The sequence below is a fragment of the Chroicocephalus ridibundus genome, chromosome 3 (genome assembly GCF_963924245.1).
Source record: "Chroicocephalus ridibundus chromosome 3, bChrRid1.1, whole genome shotgun sequence".
NCBI classification, from domain to species: Eukaryota; Metazoa; Chordata; class Aves; order Charadriiformes; family Laridae; genus Chroicocephalus; species Chroicocephalus ridibundus.
The window spans coordinates 106137113-106149127 of NC_086286.1; the positions used below are offsets into that span (position 1 = coordinate 106137113).

Here is a 12015-nt window from a genome sequence, read left to right on the forward strand (position 1 = left end):
TGAGTGATTCCAATAAAAGTAAGCATGATTGATTGTCACAAAGGAAATTACCTGAAGAATCTCATAATGAAGTGTGATATTTTCAGGAGGGAGTAAGAAAGCATCAGAAATAGGCAAGGTTAGTGGGATGAGTAGAAGCAGGAGCTTCTGTCCTTTACCCACAGATGTAACAGGCCCTGCTGTTTCTGGGATGGGACGCTTGTATTTCCTGCACAGCAGTGTCAGCAGCGGAAGCACTTTCCCTACCATGTTTGTAGCAGGTAAGTAAGTCCTGCCTTTTTGCCCTGATGTCCATGGACTATGGGCTCCAGGAGGAAACACTCTGGAAAGCTTTTGACTTCCCTCTCTTTTCCATAATCTTCCTCACGTGCATCAGGTCTGTTTACCCCATAGCATAATTCAGACTTTAAGAAAGGCATCTATTTTATGCTTATTCATGTCCATGACATACAGAACCATGTCTCTAGAACCTGTTTTTGTAACTCAAAATGGAATAGACAGAAGATGCTGCTCTTTGGAGGAAAAAAAAAAAGGACAAGGGGAGAAAGTCTGCCCTGCAGTCTGAAAAGCTTCACTCTGAGAGGCTGCAGACTGTTCATCACGTTCACTCAACTTTCACCTTCCATGAAAACACCATTGCTTAGCATGTAAACTGGCTTAAAACTATCCTTACAGTTTTCAAACCTCCCCCAAAATACAGAAGTATTGTCAATACCTGTTATATTTAATAGGTTTATGGTTACTAGGTTCCCAGCGATTTGATCCCACCACAGAATAGTCAATGTAGTAGCCATACAAGTCCTCTTCATGTTTTGGTTTATCCCATTGAACTACAACTGATGTTTTTGTATTCCTTGTGGCCACTACTCGACCAGGTGCAGACGGGGCAACTAAGAAAAAGAGAGAAAACATGTACTAATATGAAATACATAAAAATAAAAGTACATTGAGGTAAATGCAACACTGTATGCTTTTATCTTATTTAATGAATACAGCTATGACTTGTTTTATTACCATGTTAATATTACTATATGATATTTATTCTACTATATTTGTTTCACTTGCCTGGATACCTCTATATATGTGTGTATAAATATATTTATTTTTATATTTGTTTACTTAGAGTAAACTTACTCTATGCTATGAGGCTCCCTACCTGTCTGATTTTATATAGGATTTCTGAGTGAGTTATGGGAGAACATATTTTCAAATATCAGTGTGGATAAAGGCATACAGGTATGAAAATGTTCTCTCTCAAAAGTTCTCTCTCAAATGTGCTGGAACATGTCCAGAGAAGGGCCACGAGGATGATCAGATGGCTGGAGCACCCCTCCTATGAGGACAGACTGAGAGAGCTGGGGTTGTTCAGTCTGGAGAAAAGAAGGCTCCGAGGAGACCTCATAATGGCCTACCAGTATCTTAAGGGAGCCTACGAGAAAGCTGGTGAGGGACTTTTTAAGATGTCAGGTAATAGTAAAACTAGAGGGAATGGATTAAATCTAGAGATGGGATGATTCAGATTGGACGTTAGGAAGAAGTACTTCACCATGAGGTTGGTGAGACACCGGAACAAGTTGCCCAGAGAGGTGGTGGAAGCCCCATCCCTGGACGTTTTTAAGGCCAGGCTGGACGGGACTCTGAGCAACCTGATCTAGTGGGAGGTGTCCCTGCCCACAGCAGGGGATTTGGAACTAGATGATCTTTAAGGTCCCTTCCAACCCTAACGATTCTATGATTCTATGAAATAAGAAGCTTATGTATAAACCCTGTAGCACTACTGGATCAGAAAGAAATGTACATAAACTGTAAAGGTATAATACTGTAAGAGTTAAGAAATGCTACCAGTCAACTAATGACAAGAAAAGGCCAGCTTTTCAGGACAACTTTAAGCATATGTTTGGATGCTAAGTGTTTAGCTAAACTTAGCTAAATGTATTTCACGGAAGCATAGAAATGGTGATTGGAAAGGATCTCTGAGGATCATCTAGTCCAACCTGTCACTCCGAGTGGGATTATTACCAACACCAAACTGGATTGTCAGTCACGGGTTTGTCCAAGTCTTGAAAACTTGGAGATTTCACAGCTTCCCTGCACAACCTATTCCAGCACAACCTATTCCAGCATATACACATTTTTCACTAAGAGTGTAATGTCCAAACTGAACCTTCTAAACTACAATTTGTGGCTGTTGCCTCTTTTTTTGTCATCTGGCATTGCTGAGAACAGTTCGGCACCATCATCTTTCTAAATCATCAGACGAAACAAGCCCAGCTATCTCCACCTCTCTTCACAGGTCACAGCCTCTAGGCTTCTGGACATCTTGGTTGCCATCCAGTGGACTTCTCCAGTTTCTCTACATCCATCCTTCTAAACTAAGGGAGACAGAACTGGAAGCAGTATTCTGGGATTAACATTGGCAGCACCAAGCAGAAGTGGATAAATCTTCCTTCAATCTGTTGACTACAGTTCTATCAATGTAGGATAGTACACAGTTCACTTTACATGCAACTGAAGTTCACTGTTGGTTTACATTGATCTGAACACCTTGAATATGCATAAATAGAACAAGAAACTTCAAGAACTAAGTAGCAAAAAATAACCTTATATTGTAAGGGCCAACACACAATCTGTACACTATAAAAATCTGTATCTGAGCTTTCATAACATAAGGAACTGAGGCAGTGTCTCAGCCTTTCATGATAGTTTGAGGCATCCAGCACTTGCCTATTGAAGGCATTTTAATTTCCTCAGACTGATATATTTCAGAGAACCACAAGCAGCATGAAACAAATGAAAAGCAATATTTCTTTCATTTAGTCTTTCTATCTGAAAATAAAAATAATAATTACACAGTATTGTACTTTATGCAGTAAGTCTGTAAGATCAAATGGGTTCACTTTGAGATAAAGGTAGCTACATTTAGGACTTTATGTGTAAGTGTCTACAAGCACACATTCTTAAGCTCCCATTATAGTCAAAGACCTAGAGCTTAATTCATCTACTCAAACAAATTGATTTAGTGCCATTTTAGAGCATCTGAGAATTCTTCATGGAGCTGGCAGATACGACTCAGGAGATACTGCATACATACAACTCTGTGAAATGGCAAACGGAAAGCATTTCAAAAGGTAATATATGTCTGTTTGGCCAATTAAACCAAGCCTCTGATCAGTGGTTGGTAAAGTCCTGAAAATGATTCATCTCACCCCAATTAGACACTCAATAGCTGGATGCCATGGGGCAACTTATAGCAATATCAGCCAACTTATCCTCCAGGCTCTAATTGCCAGAGTGAGAGCAGAGACATCTAGAGCTCCCACAGATGTCTACACGGAAACACCTAAATTTAGTTGTTAATCTCAAACTGAATACTGTTTTACCACTCAATTCAATTGCATACTAGGTGTTGTTTTGGATGGCTTAGGATACACCATCTCTCCTCTAGTTTCTGCTGAAGAGAGAAAGCTACCCATAATTCCTGTGCAATGTTTGCCAGCCCCATGAAGCTGTTTTAGCTACCCTCAGGAATGTCAAATGATGCTATGTGCAGACAACTAAAAGGAGCCATGTGTGTGTGATGTATTTTAGCTCAGGTGGTAAGCACCATCTCTGAAAACACTCATGCAGTTTCTCTTTAAAATAGCATCTTCTGCTTTCTGCTTCCAACTATAGTTATGATTTATTCCAAACATCTTGCATTAACCCCTAAGGGATAGCCTATTTTCTGTAGTAAGTGAAATAAATACAGTATTTTTCTCCCCTACCTTGGGGAATTTTGAATGGTTTAAATAATTTACATGTATTAATGAGACATCAAATCAAGAATACATAAAAGCAAAAGATGTTTTTATTTCATCATGTATAGATGCAGATCAAGCTAAAGGTGATGGATTATATATTTTAAATTATGGTAAACATTAAGAAGGATATATATATCAACATTTAGTGAATTATGGTATATCAGATACTGTTAATATTTCTAATATTTCTAGCAATTGTACTAGTAAGATACGTGCTGTTAAGGTGACAACTTTCAATACATGGGGCTGTTACGCGTGACCTTTACAAAACTGCAAAAGCAAACCAAATATTTGAGCAACAAGATGAATAATCGCTCCCTAAATTTCCCCTTGTGTTTTTGAATGTAGCCCCAAGATAAATACTTAATTTTCATTTGGAAAGTTACCACTGAATATGTAGATATATCTTCCCCTATCCCTGCAATCTGCTCATCTGCATGCCACAGGAAATCTGCACCAGCAGTAATTTGCTACTTGGAACACTAAGAAAGAAATGAAAGGCTACCTTATCTAGCTGAAACTGTAGGGAATTAGGTAGTATATAATTACCTGAGCCAGACAATATAATTATCCAAGTTAGCGATTAACATGTATTATCTTATTTTTTGACAGGTCACATTAATAGAGCACTCTGAAGAACGAATAACTAAACTTAATTTAACTTTTTAACAATTGTTGGTCTCAGCAAGGAGACTTGTGATCATTAGGAAAATTTTGGAATGTTTCTAAAATTTAGCATCTTGGACTTTTTAAAATCCTTCACAGTATTGAACACAAATCAATTTGATTACTATTATTGTAATTATATTAATTAATAATAATGAGAGTTGTCTATTCCATTTTGTAAAATATTGATTGTATTTAATATTAATGCCTTACAATTAAAGCCTTACCAATGGTATCTTGTGGCTGAATAGGTTCTGTGATTTCAGATGGGTCGCTGATGCCATGCTTGTTTGCTGACAAGACTCGGAAAACATATGATTTTCCTTCTGCAAGGTCAAACACTGCATAGCGAGGAGATTTTACTGCAACCTGTGCATTGACTCTTTGCCAGCTTCCACTGCCAACCATGGACTAAAAAATAAAAAAAAAAAAAAAGTGAATCATTTCCGTGAACTGTCAAAAAAAGAACATATTGCTGTATTGCATCCTGCCATGAATTTATTTAAAAGCTAAAGGAGAAGGATCATTCTCAAATGCCTTACTTTAACATATGCAAATTCTCATAGCTTATGCATTCAATTACTCTACAAAAAGGTCTGAATACCTCACTGTCTCCCTGCCTGTCTAGGCTTCAATATATACACACTTGTACATACAGCTGGCCTTCAGGTAGGGCCATGACTGTCAGCTGTGACTGCTCCCAGAAGAATTACTCTCACGTCCTGCAAAACTCACTTGAACACCCAAAGGTTCAGTATAAAGCAAGCAAGTCCTAATCCAAATTCTGCAGAAAGGGAGGGAGGGGAATGTTACTTTATTCATCACTATATCTTTATGTATTCTGTTGGGTAAGGTCACGTCCTAAAAGCATTCATCAAATGAAATAATTACTTTTGAATATTCTCAATGCGGAAGCTGAGCTAATCACCATCACAACTGCCCATGGAAGACAGCCAGCAAACCGGCACTCGGAGAGAAGTCTGCTGTCCATTAGGTTCCACAGATAAACTGTCGACCCAAAACAAAAATTAGTCATGGAGTCTTTCAGCAATTTTAGTAAAACCCAAGTGCCCAGTAAATGGCTTAAATAAAATTTCCTTCAAGCACAGAAAGGTGCATACAAACTAAATGTTTATAAAATTTTGGAACAGAGAGTCTGTGAGCTTCCTAGAGGAGGAACAATGTTTCATGAGTGCTTGGAAACTACCCTGTATATATTGAGGCTAAATCATAAAAAGATAAGCTGAAGCCCACGTATCAAAATCTTTTTCATAGATACTGAACCCACCTAGTGTTCTCAGAAAAAAAAAATATCCATTTTCTTCATAAGAAAAAGATAGAAAATATGAAATAAACTGTATTTTGACATATATTTTTCCTTTCTGCATGAAAAACATTAATAGTTGCATTTCTTTTTCACAGAGGAAAGAATCAACATCACATTTTATTTTGTAGTTTGATTTGATTTATCTGTTTTTGAGGGAATATGCCGCACAGAGAACTTGCTTCCATTTTGTGGTTCTTGAAGCCTTTAAAAATTCATTTTTATTCTTCAGGACTGAGACTTCTTTATTTGAGATAAATTTATTAGAAATTGCGCTTTTCTAACCTAGCAGATGAAGATGGAAAGCAGAAAAACAAACATTCACCTACAAACTGACTGGGCTATTCATACATATAAGTTATTTATATGTAAAAAAGATTTTAGATGCAGGTATTCATTAGTATAATGAACACTTTTTTCTAATAGTAGCTGTTTAGTCCTCATTCTCACTTTCCCTCAGTAAGTTTGGCATTTAATTAAGACTTTTTTGTTCATCATTGTCTTTGCTCTACTCTGTTTCTGGAGCTATATAAAGCTATTTCTGTAAAACATGCAGATATATATATTTTACGATTCAAACTTAGAAAGAAATTCAACTAACCAGGTGTAGGTGTCCACTCAATAGACATCTACATCTGAGCTTTTTACCTGGCCTATTTCTGCATATTCTGGAAACAACTAGGTATTTTCATGCCAAGAGCTCGTTGAAAATCCTTAAGTCAGTATGCTTGAAATGTGTAGGTAAGAGCAGGTGTATAAAACTGGGAATAATTACAGGGAAGACATGATATTGTATTGCATAGAAAGAAAACAAGATACTTATTTCCACGGAAATTTTCATTACTTTTCTTGAATGTGAAAGGCAGAGTGGGAGAAAACATGGACATGCTTGCTGAAAAAATTAACTAGTGACTGGAATTCCCTTTACACCTATTGTTTCAACATCCAGTAGGTAATGGATGATAATGGATGTAGACATGGGCTGTAAAGGGCTTTTGAAGTGGAGATTTTGATGTGACTAAGAAGGAAAAGACAAGATGAAGGCTGCAAAAAGAAGAGTGATGCGACCAGAATGATTGGCTGTGAAATGAACTTTGGAGGAATGGGCTGAACAGATGTGAAAAGCGAAAAAAAATGCATGAAAAGGGCCTGAGAAAAAGGGCTGTCCCAATATTCAAGATGCAAATTGAATGTGTGGCAGCTTTATGGATAGTTTTAGTGTTTGTGGAACATGAAGAGGGCGCATATGCCAGAGGCGTAATTCATAAAAACTAAGTATAGCTTGGCATGTAAGAGTTTTAGAGGTCAGGTATGACGCCCAATTTACCTATTGAAGTAATGGGGAAACTTTGTAGCAAAGAGGAAAGACTTTGATCTCTGCCTGTAATCCAACATACCTAATTTAGACACCTGGCTCGGGGACAGATGTATCCACATTTTAGTAGCCTAGGTGGGAGAAGAACAAACCTCCCCTGCTGTGATCACAGAAGTCCCATGTCCAGTCAAAGGGAAGAGGAAGGCAGCCATGAAGACTACCAGGGAGCAGTGAACCTGAGACAGGCACCTGCCTCTCTCTTGACCTTACAGGGGATAAAATGGAAATGTCAGGGTATAGCAAAGGGTGCCGTAAGCCTGCAAAAAGGAAAGTGAGGAGCAAATTATGAGTCACTGTTTATTCCTTGCTCTATCACAGCACTACCAGAAGATTCCCTTTAGTACGGTTAGACTGCAAACTTCCAGTCTCGTCCGTAGGATAAGAAAGCCTAAAATGTTTCCTTTCCATTAAACTGCTACCTGAAATATGTAGTTTGTTCTCACTTTAGACAGCAGTAAGCAAACAGCACAGGGACATCCTTTTCCCCGGACCTTGAATTTCAAAGCTCATTAAATCATGTAATAAGACATTTGATTGTCCATGCTTTTCTAACATCCCATTACGAAATCCTGTGAGATCTCCAAAAGCGTTAGTTTTATTGTTCATGCTGCAGTTCTAAAAATTAGTTGAATGTAATTGCACACAGGAATGAAATGCCCTACAGCCAAATGCCACTGTACGGTACAGTACCTTCTCAATGAAATACGTCAGTGGCTCCCTGCCACGGGGAACAGGTGGATCCCAGCTGATTACAACATATGTTTTGCTGATTTCTGAAGCATGTACATTGGTGGGAGGGTTTGGAATCTGAATATCGCCTGGAAGAGTAATAAACGTAGCGAGTGTTAAACAGCAGATTAACCCCTGGGTCAGTACTCATGCTACAGCTCATCTTTCTGCACTCCCACCCTGCAGTGCAATGCTCAGCTATTAGGGGCTGCGATATCATCTGTGCAGTCCGCTTGCACACTTTGATTAAATTTTCAGAAATAAAGCATCAGTATTAAAAGCTAGTTATTTACTTTTTCAGGAAAAGTTAAATATGCCCCCTGAAAACCTGTGCATTTGTCACACTTTTTTTCTTTGATCACATTTGAATTACTTTTATCTACTGGGCAGAATGCCTTGGAAAAAAACTACTTGCTATATGCAAACAAGAGATATTTTTTGATCAAAGACAGAAGTCTAAAGTGTTATTGCAAGAAATTAGACTAGAAGAAGATATCTGGAAGGGAAGTACAGTAAGGAGAAAAGCAGCTTAGAACACAGTGGAGAGCAGAAAAAGAAACAGAACCTATTAGCAATGTACCCTGTAACATGATGGTATTACCAGCTGTATAGTTTAATGCAGTTCTAAAAACTGTGGATCAGAGACATAAAAATACGTCACCAGCCCTCTGGTGACCCCATCAGTTGGAGTGGCCTGGTCAAGCCCTTCTCCCCACTCACCCTGCAGGAATGTGAGGTAGGACCCGCCTACCCTGGGCCAGCGGGAGGAATTCAGCCTGGCCTTTTGTGGTCATTCTCACCCACTGCAGTGTGAGAAGGAGATGGGTTCACTATCCAAGGAATTACATCGGTGTAAAACAGCACGAGATAGGAAAGGCTCGGACCTATGATGGACCTCTTCAGGTATAGCTACACAGCTCTGAAGAAGCTTCCTCTTGGTAAAGGATCAGAAATAGTAACTCAGCAGACATCTACAAATATTTTATTTTTATGGCTTGCAATAGAGAAATTAAAGTTTTATTCTTTTAAGGTACATTTTGCCACTTCTCAGGCTAGCAAGGATCATATATCTCCTAAATGCTCAGGATATGTCATTAAAAAAGAGAAAAATGTTTCAACAATAACCTCTCAATCATGGTAGTGTTGTTTTAACAGTTTATAAACATCTGTAGAACCGACCAGGCTTGAAATGTACACTGAAATTATTTCATTCTGCATATTTCCCCAAACAAAATCAGACTTTTTTTAGAGTAAACTGACATATCCAAAGAAAATTTATTTTCTCTCAATGCTTTCTATATTTGATTTCCTACAAATAATTTTTTTCTTTAGGAAAGGCACATGGATCAGCTGAGGTTAGACAAAATTGCTGACATACAGTCAATAAATTACAATAATCTTTCACAGCATAAAGTCAAAAGGTTTCCAGTTGGTTTCACATAACTAGATCTTAACATGTTTTCTTACATCCTTGAAAACTCCAAAGCTGACATAATTTGTAATGATATAACATGATGGCACAGCCTGCTCTCTCAGAATGGAAGGTCAACCAGCACTAAAAAGGAAATCCATTTGTGATCTATGAGATCACTTTTTCAGAAATGGTATCCAATCTTGCAGATGGAAGTAACGATCTATATAAAAAATGGCGTCTGGATATCCATACTCCTTTATTAAGTATGCGCATTAATGTAACAGGAATCTAAATATCATTATTCATGTTTATGCCAGCGTGGACATTTAATGCCTCTGATCATTCTCAGGCAGTCCTGAGAGCAGGAGTACATTCTGTGAAGCCAAACAAGACAAATACATTCTGATCCCATAATGTGATTCTGATCCTATAATACCCACATCAATTCATTCAGGGTACCATTGTGAAAATTGAGACGCTTCATCTGTCCTGCACATGCAATTGGGAAACCATGTAATGTCCGATTCTCCTTCAAACTACACCTGTTCTCAGGTGATTTCTCTTTTACTATGTTATTGTTGGAGTTACAGCTTCATAACCTTTGTGGAAGAGAGTAGACAGACCGGTTTTTTTACTACTGAGCCATTATAGTTAACATTTTTGACAGTTTAAGTGAAAAGAAGATCATCATCCAAGCCTAAAAAAATAATCACCACGTATAGAAATAACCGAAGACAGAAGAAATTCAGGCTTTAATCTCAAAATTTGGCAGTGATCTCTCCAGTTGTCCTGAGGAAAAACAATATTTAGTGTATAACCTTAACCTTAAGAACAACCTCCCTATTCAGGTAGATATATTAATTAAAGAATTGGGATGGATTGCATCAATTTTATGAAAATGGGAATAACTTGCTCAGATCATCAAATTCAGTCTAAAAAAACCCTATTTTTATCTCCCAGAAGGACAGGAGGAAGGGAAATGTGGGCAATCAAATGCAATGTTCAGCTCTTTAAACTCAGCTTAGCACTAGCCAAAGCAAAAAGGTGAAGAGATGCTGTCAGCGCATAATGAAAGCAGTGCTGTTGAGAGTGTGATATTCTCTGTCCTTTTAGACCTCCCCTTTCACTTGTGTTCTCTCAGCCTTGCAAGCCAGAATATCTGTCTTTATTTATTATTAGAGAGAGTTTACTCACTAGGTGGATTTCTTTTCAAGCTATGTTTCTAATTATAATGCTAAATTCCTGGGATGTAAACAGATAAACTGAAATCATAGAAATGCTACATACCTTCAAGGTCATCCTTACTGATCACAATCTTTCGCCCTTCATCCACATGAATAGCTGTTAATCAAAATATTCAATTAGTTTCTTGAACCAGTTTAATATATTTACAAATTTTGCAAATTATTGTTCATCACCTGTTCAAAAGCCCGTATACCTCTTTTTCTATAACCCTGTTATTAAATCTTTCCCCAGAGGGAGTCAACTCAAAGTCATACACTGGTTCGTTCACTTTCATAGGAAAACAGAGCATGATAAGACAGTACTATTTAAAGATGGGCTAAAAAGCAAGAATCATAGTCCCAGTAGATGGACTCAATTATGTGGCAGATTAGTAAACAATTGTATCATGAATTGGACTTTTGTTATAGGAATTAATCATAAAGCTAATAGAAACACAGCATATTCAACTCAGATTTTACAAGCAACACTGGGGCAGTGGTCTGCAGTCTTCATCATGAGTTTAATTCCCCTCTGAGTAAAAGGAGCACACAGAACAGAAGATGTGCAAGTACACAGAATCTGCACAGGGGTTTAGGACAAGGCTAGATCAATAAAACTATTCCCCAGAGCAAGCCAGCTTACTCTGTTCGTGGAGAAGTTCTCATAAGGCTCCTTTGCAGTCTGCAGTGGCCTTAAGCACAAGACCAGCTTTCAGAAAGAGCTTGTTTATTAGATCGACTTTTTCCATCTGCCAGAAAAGTCACAATATCAAACCACCCCCAATCTGCAGCGTGGGGCCTTTGTGGCAGTACAGGCGCTTCACTGAGAAAAAAAGTTGTGGATAAATCCAACAGTCTGTGGGCCAGTGAATTCATATGACAATTTTTGTTTTTTCTTTAACTAAACCAGACATATTCAATAGCTTTTTCAAAAGTTACTACCAGCAAATGTAGAAGTTTATGAGATCTGAGGGTCCATCTCCCAGTGCAAATGATACAAGCTTCCAGGGCATATTAGCTCTTTTGAAAAGATTGCTCTTTGTGGCAATAAGTGTCTATATTTAAAGCCAAGCAAAACCAGACATAATTGAGATGGAATCCCTATGTCCTGCCAAATTGTCTGTAGAGACCTTGCCATTCCAACTACATCCCCTACCTTGAAATTAGTGAGATACTTTGTTAAAGGAAGAAATAAACTCTGCTCCTCGGCTTAACTAAGCAAACAAAATCTGAAAAAAAATAAGATCAAATATTAAACATCTGTTTCAGCCTTGCATAACCTACTTTGTGTTCTCTCCAGGTCAACGGGGTCAAGAGCTGCAACTGGGTCGGAGGCTCGAGAAGGCCTGCTAATGCCAGCACTGTTCACTGCTCTCACACGGAATATGTAGGACCGTCCCTCGTAAAGACCAGTCACGGGATACTTGCAGACTTTTACAGGAGCATCATTGCACTGGACCCAATTTTCCAAACCTACTTCACAT

The 12015-nt window shown here is 38.2% G+C and overlaps 1 protein-coding gene across 2 annotated transcripts in view; it reads right to left on the bottom strand.

Annotated features, from left to right (window-relative positions):
- Positions 1-12015, bottom strand: part of MYOM2 (myomesin 2) — a 79661-nt gene that overhangs the window by 37724 nt on the left and 29922 nt on the right. For both annotated transcript variants that reach the window (XM_063330349.1, XM_063330348.1), the window contains exons 13-17: positions 11816-12015; positions 10596-10649; positions 7856-7983; positions 4694-4877; positions 716-890 (exon numbers count right to left, since the gene is read on the bottom strand). In XM_063330349.1, the coding sequence (XP_063186419.1) occupies positions 716-890; positions 4694-4877; positions 7856-7983; positions 10596-10649; positions 11816-12015 (741 nt within the window). The remainder of the gene's footprint in view (positions 1-715; positions 891-4693; positions 4878-7855; positions 7984-10595; positions 10650-11815) is intronic.